The following is a 13,893-nucleotide window of genomic DNA, read 5'->3' on the forward strand; positions in this document are numbered from 1 at the left end:
AAAAAAAAAGCACCCTGCATCAGGGTTTAAGCACCCAGGTGGAGAGAGACTGTTGTCCTTCACAATTTTATTGCAGTCTCTCATGATTCTATTGCAAGATGAGTGCTACTTGTTCCAATTATCGCCTTAGTTTCTTGAGTCAGTGATTAAATGCGAATCTCAGCTTTCACTTAAAATAAATCTCCAGCATTTGTAGGTGTTGAGGAAAGTTTGAAAATGTGGTGTGAATTATGCCCTAGAGGCTTACAGGATAGAAGACAAAGCAGCAAATTAAAACAACAACAACAACAATAAAAACCAAACACCAAACCTTCATTTTATTTCTATTTTGTAATATGAGGTTGCTAAAAATCCTCATTAGTGTTTTGGTATCTGCTTTATGATTTTAATGGCTTGGGTTGATAACATTGCAGATCAAAGATCAGAGGAATTTTACTTAATTTCTTAGAGTTTTAATTAAAAATGTCTCTACAGATTTTAAGCAGACAATTGAGGAAATGCAATGAGAAAAATTCCTTATTTTATATGAATGTTCAGCATTGTTTGATAGATCTTGAGCTTACACATAAATGTTATTGATAGCTACAGCCTGTCAATGAGGAGAGTAGGGCAGTGCCTCTTACTATTTTTTTTTTTTTTTTTTTGCATTGTACCAGGTGCTACATGTTTGGACTCCAAACTTAGTAAAATTGTTAGACTGTTGTTAAGAGGAAGAGATTTTGTCAGTATTATTTGCCTTGTTCCAAGGCAAAATTTTCTTTTCTTTTTAAATCTTTAAGGGATTCAGTACTAAATCATGTCAAATAGTGTGCTCATCCAAGGAGAACTACTGAGTGCATTTAATTATCCTCATTGGTTGTCTCAGCACAGAGCGTGCTGATTATAGATAATGCTACCTTAGAAAGCATGCCGCTAGCAAGAACGTGAGGTTTATTTTTGTAGATCAGATACGCTTATTGCTTCAGATAGTCTTAGAAGTCCAGCTTGTTTTGAAAGCAGAGTTTGCAGGCATAGTTTCTCTTGTTTTGACCTCTTGTGTTATTTTTCAGGTGATGGGGTGAGTGGCAAATCTTGTATTCCTTCTGTCCCCCTACTGTAATTCTGCTAGACATTGAAAATATCTGCAGATAAAAGCAAATGTTTTTCCTGTTCCTCTTCTCTAACCCTCTAAATTATTTGTTTTCTCTCAAATGCAGATTTTAGTAATGTACCTGATGTCACATCCAGCTTGAAAAGAAGCAGTACTGATGGCACTCTGGACCAAGTGCCACACAGGGAGAAGACTGATCCACCTTTCAGGGTAAGAACATGATTGAGGTAACAGTCCTTATAAACAAAAAGGCAGCGGTGACTTAGTGTTAATGCTCTGCGTTCTGGGAGGCAGAATGTAATGTACAGCACTAATTTGGAAAAATTGAATGCCTACTAGTGTACTTAGTGTTTTGTTATCTTGAGGTCAGGTTGACAGGTCAGCATCTTAGGAATAGCTGCTGCATCTCTGAAAGCATTGTGATGGGGCAAATAGCAAGTAGGTGGAAACTCATCAAATTCATCTTTATGTGTTGCTTGAACCCACTTCTCAAGAGAACAGTGAAACTGCTGTAGCTTTTCAACTAATTCAGTTCATGTAATGCACATATATATACTTATTTAGTTAGTTATTGCTGATAGTTTTAAGGCTTTTTGTTAAGATTGCAGTGGCCATAGCAACACTTACTTAACACCAGTAATTTCAGACTGGACTACAGACTTTGAGACCCGGTTTTTGGGAGCCCAGTGATTCCTGCTGTCTAATTTGGGGAACCTTTATGCACCTGCAGTTGCTATTTAACTTCAGCTGGAGTAATGGATACTCAAGCCTTCTCTCAGTCAGGGCTTTGGAGACTGAGGCAGGAACCCCCAGAACTAGTGTGTCAACCTATAAATGCATTGGTCTTCAAAGAGCACTTTTTTTTTTTTTTTTTCCTGTGTCATTCAAATTGCAATCTCTGTCCAGCTCAAGTGCATGCTGTTTTGAAACCTCCAGCTGCTGGCATGGGTAGTTTTCATGTCTGTAGCAATGATTTTACTAGTTATTGGCATCCTTGTTATTGACAACAAGGATTGGCGTCCTTGTTATTGGTATATGATTTTACTAGTTATTGGCAGAAGTTGTTTTGTTACTTTTGTTGTTGATATGGTTGTATCTCAAATCACATGTGATAACACTTGCATTACACAATTACATAACAAAACAAAACAAAAGTTTATATAGGTTTGGAATATATTATTTTTTACTAGGTTAAATGAAATTTTTAGATGGAGAAGCAGAGATAAGACAGGAAGGGTAGAAGGGTAAGGCAAATGTAAAATCTCGAAGGACCAAAATGAAGGATGCATTGTGCCTCTAGCCATACCTTACTGAGAAGAACTGATCCTCTTTTACATTTAGCAGTTTTTTTGGTAATCTATTTCAGTCCACTATGGATGACTTTATGCAGTTTACTCTGAGAGTAAGGAGACACACAGTGATTTGGGGCCTTTAGCCTATCTCCAGCTTCACAGGGGATTCCTACAGAGATAATTTGTGTATTGTGTTTCACCTTGGTTACAGTTCTAAAATGTCTTTGCAACCAGTAAAGAATAAATCCTAGGGAGATTTTTCTCACCCTAGGCCCATTATTCCTTTGGAAGGGACAATGGAGATTTCTCTACTGTCCAGTTCTAGGGCATCTGCAGTGTGTTAGTGGTTGGGGGTCAAAGCACCCACCACCTGCTTTGTGAGAACCCAGCTGGGGTGACGCCTAGGCTCAGGCAGTGGCTGCCCTGTGAATCTGGTGCTTGGCAAGGTCCCCCCTGCAGCCCAGGTGCCTTGTGGTGCCCTCCTTGTTGGGTGCACAAACAGGACTGAGCACCCATCCTGCTGGAGCCTCTTGGGCTCAAGCTTCACTTTAGCCAAGAAACAAAGGCTTTGCTTGTCAAAGTCACTCCTGATTGTCTGTGTCAAATACAGCAAATAGTAGGAAATTAGGGAGAGTTCATCAGATTTAAATACACAGAGAGCAATTAATTTAAGGCAGTTGTTGCTCTGAACATGCTAAATTTGTCCTGAAGCTCTGAATTATGTGCTGCAGTTGTAGGTCATAAAGAAAGAGGGGAAAATAGACAGGTCTGCTCCCTCTCCTCTCTCCAGCTGAAGATCTGTCACATCTATCAGTATTAATGGCTTGTGCACAATATGTTGCAATAACTGCCCATACCATATTGCAATTCACTTCTTGGGCTGGCGTGTGGGTCTGCTAGTGTCCTTTTGTTAAAAACTACCTGAAGCTGTCCTAGTTTTCATGGTGCAAGGAGGAAGAAATGGCTTGGCAATCAAAGGCAGTCTGACTTGAACTGCAGCTGTAAACGAGTCTGTGACAGCTCTACAATTTCTGCAAATGGTTTGTAATTGATTGCTGCCTTTCTGTTGGAGGGTGCCTATTACTGTCAGAGCTTTTGTCTGACCCTTTTGATTTCTCCAACAGACGGAGAATTAAAAAAAAAAAAAAAAAAAAAAAAAAAAAGAAAGCTCACAGTAAATTTAGGAAGCAGTGTATACTATATGTGTTTCAGTGATTGGGTATAAAAAGAATTAAAATGATTTCTGTTTTTATAGCTGTGATTTGGGACTGCTCACCAGATGAACAATAGCTATTGCTAATAAAAGGTAGTCTGCGGAAATCGTGCAGCCGCAAAAAGCACAGCATCTGGATTTTTTTCCCCTTTTTGCCTTCTGTTTCCTGCCTGTGCTAACTTGATCCATGCCTGTGGGAGACCAGTAGTGCAGACACCTCAGTGTTACGCAACGTTGCAGAAGTATGGGGGAGAGAAGATCTGTAGCCACAGCTTCGTGGAGAGGACGTTGGTGGCACTAGGAGGTTCTGAGCAAAAGCCTGGAACAACAGGCAGTTTGGGATTATTTCAGAGGAGAAGCAGCTAGACATGCTCATTTCCCAGTTGACAACAGCTGTAGATGTAATTACGTGGTTCTGAGGGAGCAGACTCCTTTGAAGTTTGTTTGATTTGTTTCCCATAAAATGTAAGTAAATAAAAAGCAATCTTAAAGCTTTCCATGTAATGGTTGCATGTTTGATTTCTGGATTTTAAGTTTCTCATTTGGAACATTTTTGTTTGGTTGGTTTTCATTATTATTCTTTTCAAGGTTAGACTCAACTGAAAATGCAGGGAGGAATTTCGGAAGTAATTTCAAAGGAAAAAGTCTTTTGTTACATGTGTACTACATTCAAACATGCGCTCATTCATTTTTTGTAGTCCAATAAATGAATGAATTTAGTAGAGCCTTGTGTTTGTCTTTCATCTGAGAGTTAACTAATGAATTAGAAGGACAATAGAGGATTATTTTATTCCAGAAACCGAAACTGCTCCTTCAGTTATGAAGTAGTATTAAAAACAAGTGCATGTCAAGAACCATCCATTCCAGATACTCATTAGTTTTGTCAGCTCTATGTTCTTTGGAATATCTCATTTATACCTTTAATGAAAACTTGCTTTATATTTGTTTTCTCTTTCATTTACCAAGGATAGATGTTATACCTCTAACACGTTTTGCTGCAGTACATGTACAAACTGTGTTAAAATACTGTTTATGTGGCAGTGGCAAGTCATCCCTGCAATTGTTGGTTCTGGAGTATGTAGGTGTCCTGTTGACAGAAGAATAGAGGACCTCAGAAAATCGGGGGATTTGGTATGCCTGTCAGTACAATTAGGTTTAGTTCTGTTTAATCATTTTGAGAACTAATTGTCAGCGCCCCGGTACTCTGTTAAATCCTAATATGTTGACAGTTGCCAAGAATCAAGGTCTCTGTATCAGAGTAGCATGAAACTGAATGCAGAATACTGCTTTTCCTTTAGTTACTTGTGATTTCTATTTGCAATCCATATCAGTCAGAAGTCCTTTCTCTAGCCCATGGTTTCCTCTAAATTAACTTCAGTAGTCTCGTACCACCATGATTAACTTTACTTTGTATTTACAATATTTTGAGAATATCCCTTTATGAAAGATAAGCATAGCTAAAAGATGAAATTTTACCATATATTTAACTCCTATCCTAAGGATAGGAGTTGAGACTGTTGTGATCTGATTTTCAGTTACTCTAAATCTTTTGCATATGATCGGAGACAACTATTTTCCAAATCAGAATAAATTTCAACAGAAGGAAAGACAGATCTTCATATAAATGCATCTTTGTGGGGGAGAAGATATATTTTCATTTCAAATATTTTACAGATCGTATTAAAAAAATGTAGAGTAAGCTATGCAAACGTATGAAATAACTATTACATTCTCAGTTATATCATAGAGTATAAGAAAGATGGATAACTTCACACTTAAGAAAAATAGCTAGTATGAAACTTTGTAATCAAGTTAAAAATAGTCAATGAATGCAAAATGGCTTTATGCTGGCATCTTCAAAAATTAACTTTGCAGATGCAGAAATGAAAGCTAGTGTGATGAGAAACTTTGAATGTTAACAAGAATTTGCTTTCTACAGAATGGCCAACAGGTTTGATTTCATAACGTTTCTGAAGTGGTTCTGTATTTCTTTCAAATAATGAAGTAAAAGATTTGGGGAATAAGTTGGGTATGGAGACTCATACAAAATTGCCTTTGCTTCACTGTGCAAACCAAAAATAGAAAAATATATCGTACAAACTTGTGCATTTCAGAACCTGCTTTGGGATGCTTCAGTTTTTCATATAATGTGAAATAATCTTGTCAGTGCCTTTGAAGCTTGTGTTTTCTGTTTACTGTGATGCCAGTATTGGACAGTCCCTCATTTGCCAGAAAGGAGGTCTGGCAGGTGTAGTGAGAAGTTGATGTTTCGACTATGAGGTTTTATTTCCAGACCATCTAAAAATAAGTGCAACTGAGTGTTTGGATTGCGTGTCAGATGGTCCCTGAGTGGTGTAATTGGAGAGATTGAGACTGGGTCAGAAGGCAACACTTACCACAACAAGCTTCCCAAAACAGCGCTTCCAACAAAGGCAAAGTGCAGCATGATTTCAAAAAGGACATCTTTGTGTTACATAATAACTGATTTCACACAGCTATTTCTGTAATAAAAATCAGTGAGTATTGTAAAAAAGTTTGCTGCATATAGTGTTTTGGCCTCTGGTGTATACAGTGTAGCCATGTACTGGAGGGATGCTCTTCGTACGGTTAAAAAAAATAATGATTTCTTTTGAACCCATCTAAAACTAGTGTGGAAGACCCTTCAGTAGAAACAGCACTAAAGCCGTCAACTTCTAATGCAGAAAAGAGTAAAAATCTCCAGGTGTACTATATGGTGTTCTAGGTTCAAACCTGAGTGTAAAAATGTGTATCCCATTGCTAGTCTGTCTGAACACCCATTTGTTAAAGAAAAGGTGGTGGTTGCTTTGGTTTTGGGGGGAGGAAGGGGCATTTGCAGCAGCTGTCATGGAATAATGGAAGCTAAAGCAGTTAGTAATCATTACTCATAGAGTCCCATCTTAGCAGAAAATTAACATAATTGTTTAATGTTTATGGATGATTTGAATGACATTTCTTCTTCCAGAAGAAAGCAAGTAGATGCTAGAAATGATATATTCCTCTAATCTATTACCTAGAAAACATTGTACAAGCATGTGATCTATAGCATATGTGCTGTGAGATAGCTCAGGACAACATTATTCAAAACACACCCAACAGCCTTCTATAGGCATTGTCAGTAAATGTAATCCTACATGTTCAGTTGTGGTGGTTTGTTTATTTATTTTGATCTGGTGATGACACTCATCCATGCTCAGATATGATATAAGAATCATCAGTCTGAATGTGTATGTAAGCAGTGGATGGTCGTTAATGGGTCAAGAAATGTTTATTCTTCACCACCAAAGTTAAACAGTTTCCTGGTATGATTTTTGAGTGAGAAAGTTAAAGATTTCCTAAAATATACCAAGTTAGAAGGAAGATTTGCAATAATATTTTGCATAAAACTTCAAAACTGGGAAGTAAAAATTGTGTTTTGATTGCAGGTGAATATTAGTAATCAAGTAAACACCAATTGTTGAGTTAACTTGAAAGAAAGAGAAGTAGAAATGACCAGAAGCTCAACCAGAGGTCCCTCTGGGAAAAGTAAAACAAGAGGAGTTAAAAACTACTGGTACGCCCATGTGGTCCCAAACCTATTTTATGCATGGAGGCAATTACAGTTAAATGATGTTCATGGTGATAGCTTCTTATTAGCTCTATTTTGCAGTACCCAGGCAGTTCCTGCTTGCACAGCATGTCCTTAATTGCAAGAGAAATGTCTGCCTGAAGGTCTACTCAACATCCATAGGACATTAAGAATCTTTCCCTAATTTCAATCATGAGAACTTCTCTTCAGCAGTTGACAAGATCCAAAAGCTTGGGGAGTAGTGTGCAATTAGCATCCCTTCTTCTCTTCTTTGTAGGAAAGGGATTTAACAATGATAAACGTAGTGGTCTCAAAATTGTGTGTACACCTCTTCAATCTCAGTGTCATTTCTTTCCAGATGTGAGATGCATTTAGGGAGTCTGGGAGCTAACATGGGAAAAAAGCATGTTCCTCAGCAGTGGTTTTCCTTGATTCATTTCTGCCTGGAGGGGACAGTTCTGCACTGAAAGCACGACAGAGGCCGTGGGGAGCTCTGTTAATTATTGTGCTTCCCTTGCAGACAGCCTAGCCTGCAGTGAGCCCAACCCAAGGGGCTGGCCCCAGCAGTGTGGAGCCAAAGCCCTGCTGTCATCATGCATCCTTTTCAGGAGGGTATCAGAGACATGAGTTTTCACTCATGGACTGTTGGAAGTCTGTAAGTGTTTTGCTAATAACTCTAGATTTCAGTATTTTGTTCCATCCCCTGGAGAAAGCACCAAAACCGATGCACTGGGTTACAGAAGCTGTAAACTCACCAGTGAGTTCTTGCTTCTAACCCCAGTCCTGGATTTCACTTTATTGCCTTTGTCAGGCAGTTCTTCATATGCAGCAGAGCTAACGTATGGATGACCTAAAATTCGAATACGAGTTGCCTGGCTTGACTAATGTAATGGGGAGCCTTGAAGACATAAAGTTTTAAGCATGAAATGTCCTATATCTAGAGTGAGCGTGTAACCAGACACTAACTCAGGCTCTAGATGGAGAGCTGCATATGTACTTACTGGTGGGGAATAGCAAGAAACAAAAGCAAAAGGAGATTGTGCAGATCTTGCATGCAGAGGTGTGAACTTGTGTTGTTGTGCTTTGTGCTGTTACATTGCCTTGCTGGGGCTTGGAGGGGAGGTGGTGGTTGTTTTTCCTCTGACTGAAGGAAATGCCCTCTCAAAAGCACCATGACAGCTGTCAGTGTAAACTGTGCAGATGGTTTTGGTCAGAAGAAGAAACTCTGCTGACGTTTGCAAATGAAAGAAGATGGTGAGAGACAAGTTATAATGCAGCTTGTCTTCCTGGTCTTCTGGGAAAAAACCCTGGGGCTGCAGGTAAAAAGAGAAGCATGTGAGAATAGTGTTGGTTCACTGGCAGAAAATATGGTTGGCAACATCACTGGAGATGCTTTTGATTTCACTGATACAGGACAGGAATTTTCATTAGCATCCACCACCCTGGGCCTCCAAAGGCAGCCTTGGTCACCTGCATTATAGGACAGGATGGTTGCATTTGACTTTGAAGTGGAAGGCAAAGATACCTAGTCATGCTGCTGACAGACTTGGGGAAGTGGAAAAGCTCTCTGCAAGCTGTAGATTTATATATTTTTTTCTTTTTTTTTTTTTTCTTTCTTCTTTTTTAAAGACTGAGATACTGTTCCATTACAGTGCTGACAATAACATATGTTTTCCCCCTTGCCATGGAGAAGCATTTAAACACAATTTTAGCGCATGCTGAGGTATGTGATGTGCCCAGCATTTATCCACGGGACACAAAGTCACTTCACAGTTGCACACAGTGTCGCACACAATGCATCACACACAGGCCACAAAGTCACAGTACAGGATTTCAGACAACTACTGCATCCCAGATACCCTCATGTACTTTAATTAGGCGTTGATTCCTATTTTCTTCTGTCAGGAACGTGTAGGGCCAAAGGTAGATCTGAAAAGCCAAAATTGAAAAAATCCAGTACCTGCAGGAGATTCTGCAAAAACAAAAAGATACCTGAAAGGAAGGAAGAAGGGGAAGGATTAAATTATGGGATCAGTTGAGTCAGATACTCAGGGAGCTGCCAACAGATTTTCACGTTTCATTACCTGCTGTCCGTAGCGCTTGTGTGCCTGTCTCTGCTTGTCAGCGTAATGTAGGCAGATCTAGACCTTCATTTGTGTGCTGATTAATTATTTCCTTCTGAAATAATTCTGAAGCTGAGTCCTCCTGTAGTACCCAAGCAAAAGCCCAATGAAACCAGGAGGAGTGTTGGTGTGGAGTTGAGGGGTCTGCCTCTGTCTTTACAGTGGGATTATTGCATCTTTTAACGTTTGAGATTCAATATGCATGAAAAGGTAAGGGTAGCCATCTCTGACTTTAAAGTCACTTAGCGGAAATATATTGTGAAAGATGAATGCAACTGCAAAGATAATGTCTTAATGGTTGCCATAGTTTCTAATTCGGCACTCAAAAAAAAAGTTTTTGTATTCAGCACAAAACACTATGGGTGAAAATGTTAAAAACTGTATTTAAGATGCTTAAATTTAAAAATTAAACCAGAATTCATTTTAAACATTTGGAATATTAACTATTTTTTAAGCACTGGAATTAAAGCAAGTGTCTTCATTTTGGTCAATTATGCTTTGAAAATATGCTTTAAAGACATTTTAAAGCATGTTATTAGTATAATAAGAATGACAAAAATACTGAAAAAAAATCATCCACCCACATTTATAAGTGAAAAACAAAGTCCTTCTAGATCACTGTAGAGATCTAGAGACCAGCTGAATTAAGCATGAGCTTAGATTGCAATGCTTTGAGACTACTAATATGACAGAGCTCCTGTTTAGTCCAGGATACTTATGTATGTATTGTACATATACATATACATATACATATACATATACATATACATATACATATACATATACAAAATATATGTTGCATATACAAGTTGTTTTTCTCCTTCACTAGTGGTCCTGAGTAACGTTAAAAGTTAGCTTACAAGTGCTCAGAGTTGTCCCAGAGGCAAGCCGCTGTTTCCTTTAATTCAAAGCGCATAGAGACAGAGCAAAATTAGCCTTTTACCTTCATGGATTAAGGGCAAAAGCAGGATGGGAAACGAACTCTGCAGCTCAGTGCACCTAGATGCATCGGGACAATAGAGGGAAGCCTGCATTGCGAAGGAGGTTACTGTTATGGTAACTATCAAGCCTCCTGCCACTGAAATGGAAAGATGAAAAACAGATGTCTGTAAAGGGAAAGAGTGTTGCTCAAAGCACACAGGAACAAACAATGAGACTGTGTTGTTTTTCCAGTCATCTTAAAAGTATTTCAAGGTGATTGATTATTTTGTCTGTACATTTTACTTAAGAGACATAGGTCTCTTAAAAGGGTTTGAATGTTTCTTTCATGTTTCCGGAGAAGAAGAAATGCTAAAGAAAAGGCTTTCTTTCATTTGATTTGCTTTAGTTTGTGTTTTTTACCTTTTGATTTATGCCAGTCCCTCAATAGGAGTTGGAAATATTACTAAAATGTTGTGTTTTTTTCCTAACGAATACACATTTTAAAAAAAAATCTGTTAATTGGTGACATCTTTTAGCTGGCATATGGCTAGCTAATAACTCAGGCTTAATTAGAAAATCTGGGGAAGAATAACTTCCTAATACGGAATTAAAAAGGCCTGTCCTATTTTTATTTTTAATCAAGATTGACGATATCGCGTGGACCTGAAATTTAGCTGCCTTTTTTTTTCTTTTTTTTTTTTTTTTCCCAGTCCCAGTGGATGCACTGTGTTTTTAACATAATATCTGTTACAAAAACAGAACTTGAAGTTGCCACAACTCATGCTGATTTTAAAAACAAAGCTGAAACAATGCCTTTCCTGACAGTACAGTTACACTTTTGATTAATGTTGACCTGACATCTGTCATTGATTTTTTCAGTGCCATATGTGGTACTGTAAACATTTAATTTCCGAAAACTAGTGATATTTTTTTTTTCATTTTTTCATTCTTGAACTTGATCTGTGGATCCCTAGTGTCTATGGGCTATTGTGAAAGCAACCACAAATGGTGGATAAGAAATGTATATGCTACACGGTGGTCCATGTAATTGGATTTTTATACCAGGCTTTGTATCCTGGAAAATCTGACTCCTTTGAGACCATTCCTTTAGTTTTCTGTTGCACAGTCGTCTTGCCCAGTAAATCTGATATCTGCCTGCAAAATAGCCCAGTCTTCAAAAAACATCAGCTAAATGAACGGTTCCTACTCCTTTGATGTGTTCTGTGTGCTTTATCAGCAGCGTGTTGTTTCAGGGAGCCAGCATCCTTGTTCTTCAGATAGTGTGCTGCCCGGCTGCTGAGCTTTATGGTTTGGCAAATGCTGAGCTGTCAAGTTGTGCTAACGGTTTGGAAAGAGATGGATGTAAGTTTAATTGCAGTAATTAAAGGAGAAGCCTATGTTATTCCCTTGCTTGTAGAGAGGTGAATATCCTTGAAACCTGTGAAGTAGCACACTCATAACCAAGGATATATGCGCCCAGGTTTAGTGTGTCATCTGGATGCAAGAAAAAGGGTTGTGAGAGAGCAAAGAGGTGGTGGCAAGGGCAGTGCTGAATGAAGCCTTATATCTTAGCATCCTGGCACCCTAACAGTGCTGCAATACAGGGAACATGGGAGTTGCTGTGTTTTATTATGTCACTGGTATAGTTCTCCTTTTATTAATGAATTGCTTGTCTGTCTTGTAACTCTTCAACTCCATGGCATAATGTTCTATAATGTTATATTTAAAGTTGCATTGTGCTTAGAATAGTCTGTTTGTGGACTTGATTGTTTTGTGTAAATATATCAACATAAGTACTTTTATTTTCAAGCCTGAATTTATTACTGAGCACAGTTTATGTTTCTTTTTATCGATGTAATTACTATGAGAAAGTTCAAACAAAGGACAAGCACAATTATGTGAACAAATCTTACAGAGAGCTGCCTATTTGTTTCTCATTTTATCATTGTAAGTTCATTTGTATGCCACACCATTTAGTGGCATATACCCTTGACAGAGCATCAGTACCATTGATAATTCACGCTGACCTTCAGGGCAGTCAGCACCCTCTAGATATTTTTAGATATTTGGCTAATTTTCTCAAAGCACCTGATGTTTTGTTTATGCAGTAAATTTCACAGGCAGAGAGGCAGGTACATTTCTGGGGAGATAAAACCCACGTTCCCTTGCTATAACTGCACTTTGTCCAGCATTTGCTACATCAGGCAATGTATAAAAAATCTCATCTGGCAGGTTTTCACTGTTGTTTGTAGTAATAACAGGAGGCACGGCTGTTTCTCGTGTCCCACTTAAACTGGGATGTTGACAGTGTTTCCCATTTTTGTTAATCTGCACAAAAGGAAAAACTTGTGCACTGTGTTTGCGTGTGCTGGCACGCTGCGGCTCAGCACAGAGAGGTGTGCTTGTGGGACCGAAGCGTCCCTGCCTTCCTTTAGAAGGGCCCTTTCCTTTAGCAAACTTTGTATTCACGAGCCACAATGCCCGCCTTCAGGAGGAGTAAAACCAGAGCGAAGAGTTTAGCGTTGGCTCGCAAAACCCAGCAGCAGGCAGCAGCAGCTTACGGCTCCCTGCACAGGATGTTTTCTATGGTGAGTTCGGCAGCAGCAGCCGGGAGGGCTGGGGAGGGGGACTGGGCTGCACACCCCTGCCAGGGTCTCTGTGCTTGGTGAATAGCAGCTCTGATAATCAGGGAGTGGATGCTGGTAATGTGCACTCGGTGGGTGAGTTTATATCAGTGTGCTGCACTGGACAAGGTTTGGGCTTTCTGATTTTTTTTTTTTTTTGGGGGGGGGAGAAGGTGGGGGTGCTTGGTTGTGTATGCTGCTTGCTGCTGAGCTCCAGCAAATGGTTATTTCTTGTGTCTGTCAGAGAAAGGACTAAGTGATGATCCAGATTTTGACAAGAGGTGGGATGGTTTTAGGATGATTCTTCAGGAAAATTTGGAAATATCCGCGGTGTTAATTTTGACCAGTTTTAACCATTTCCCTGGTTTTTGAAAAATAGTTTGGGATTGTAGAAAAAACATGGAAAAATTAAGAACTCCAATCAAGGAGTGGCTGGGAAATATAAAACAACAGTACACAGATGGTAGAAAAATACATGAGCCTTCTGTATTAAAGAGTGACAGCATCAGGATAGGGACCTGGGAAAGAGGAGAGACAATACTTTCACAGGGTCGGGGTTTGGGAAAGTCTGTATTTTGTGCTTTAATGTTACCTGATGGGAGCCTTCCTCCTTTTTGTGACTTGGACTGTCAGGGTTCCTCTCTCTTTTTTTTTTTTTTTTTTTTTTTTTTTTTTTTTTTTTTTTTTTTATGCCCTTTTCCCTTATCTTTACATTTTGTGTGGTCAGGGTTTAACCTTCCACAATGGAAATGATTTCTGGTTTGCATTTACCTTTGATATGCCTTGGATCCGGTGACTTCAATGAGTGATTTCCAGAGAAGCTGAGCACAGCATCTGTGAGCTCAGCAGGAGCTGCTGCTCCTTGGGGCCTGGTTGCCGCAGGCTCCTGGGCCCAGACCCCATCTCACAGACTTGGCTTACAGCTCGCGTTTCCACTGAATACCGAAGTCACCCGAGGTTCTTTCTGTGTAGCCAAGGAGAAAGATGGGCAAGGGAGGGTGCAGGTTTCCCACCACACAATTCATGTTACTGTACCTTAGGCAT

The 13,893-nt window shown here is 39.2% G+C and overlaps 1 protein-coding gene across 3 annotated transcripts in view; it reads left to right on the forward strand.

Annotated features, from left to right (window-relative positions):
* TIAM2 (TIAM Rac1 associated GEF 2) overlaps positions 1-13,893 on the forward strand; it is a gene marked incomplete at its 5' end in the record, with an annotated part of 88,273 nt that overhangs the window by 56,652 nt on the left and 17,728 nt on the right. For all 3 annotated transcript variants that reach the window (XM_084283886.1, XM_084283887.1, XM_084283888.1), the window contains one exon: positions 1,197-1,300. In XM_084283886.1, coding sequence (XP_084140012.1) covers positions 1,197-1,300 — 104 coding nt within the window. The remainder of the gene's footprint in view (positions 1-1,196; positions 1,301-13,893) is intronic.

This window comes from Netta rufina, assembly GCF_964035555.1.
Source record: "Netta rufina genome assembly, chromosome: 3".
Lineage (NCBI taxonomy): Eukaryota > Metazoa > Chordata > Aves > Anseriformes > Anatidae > Netta > Netta rufina.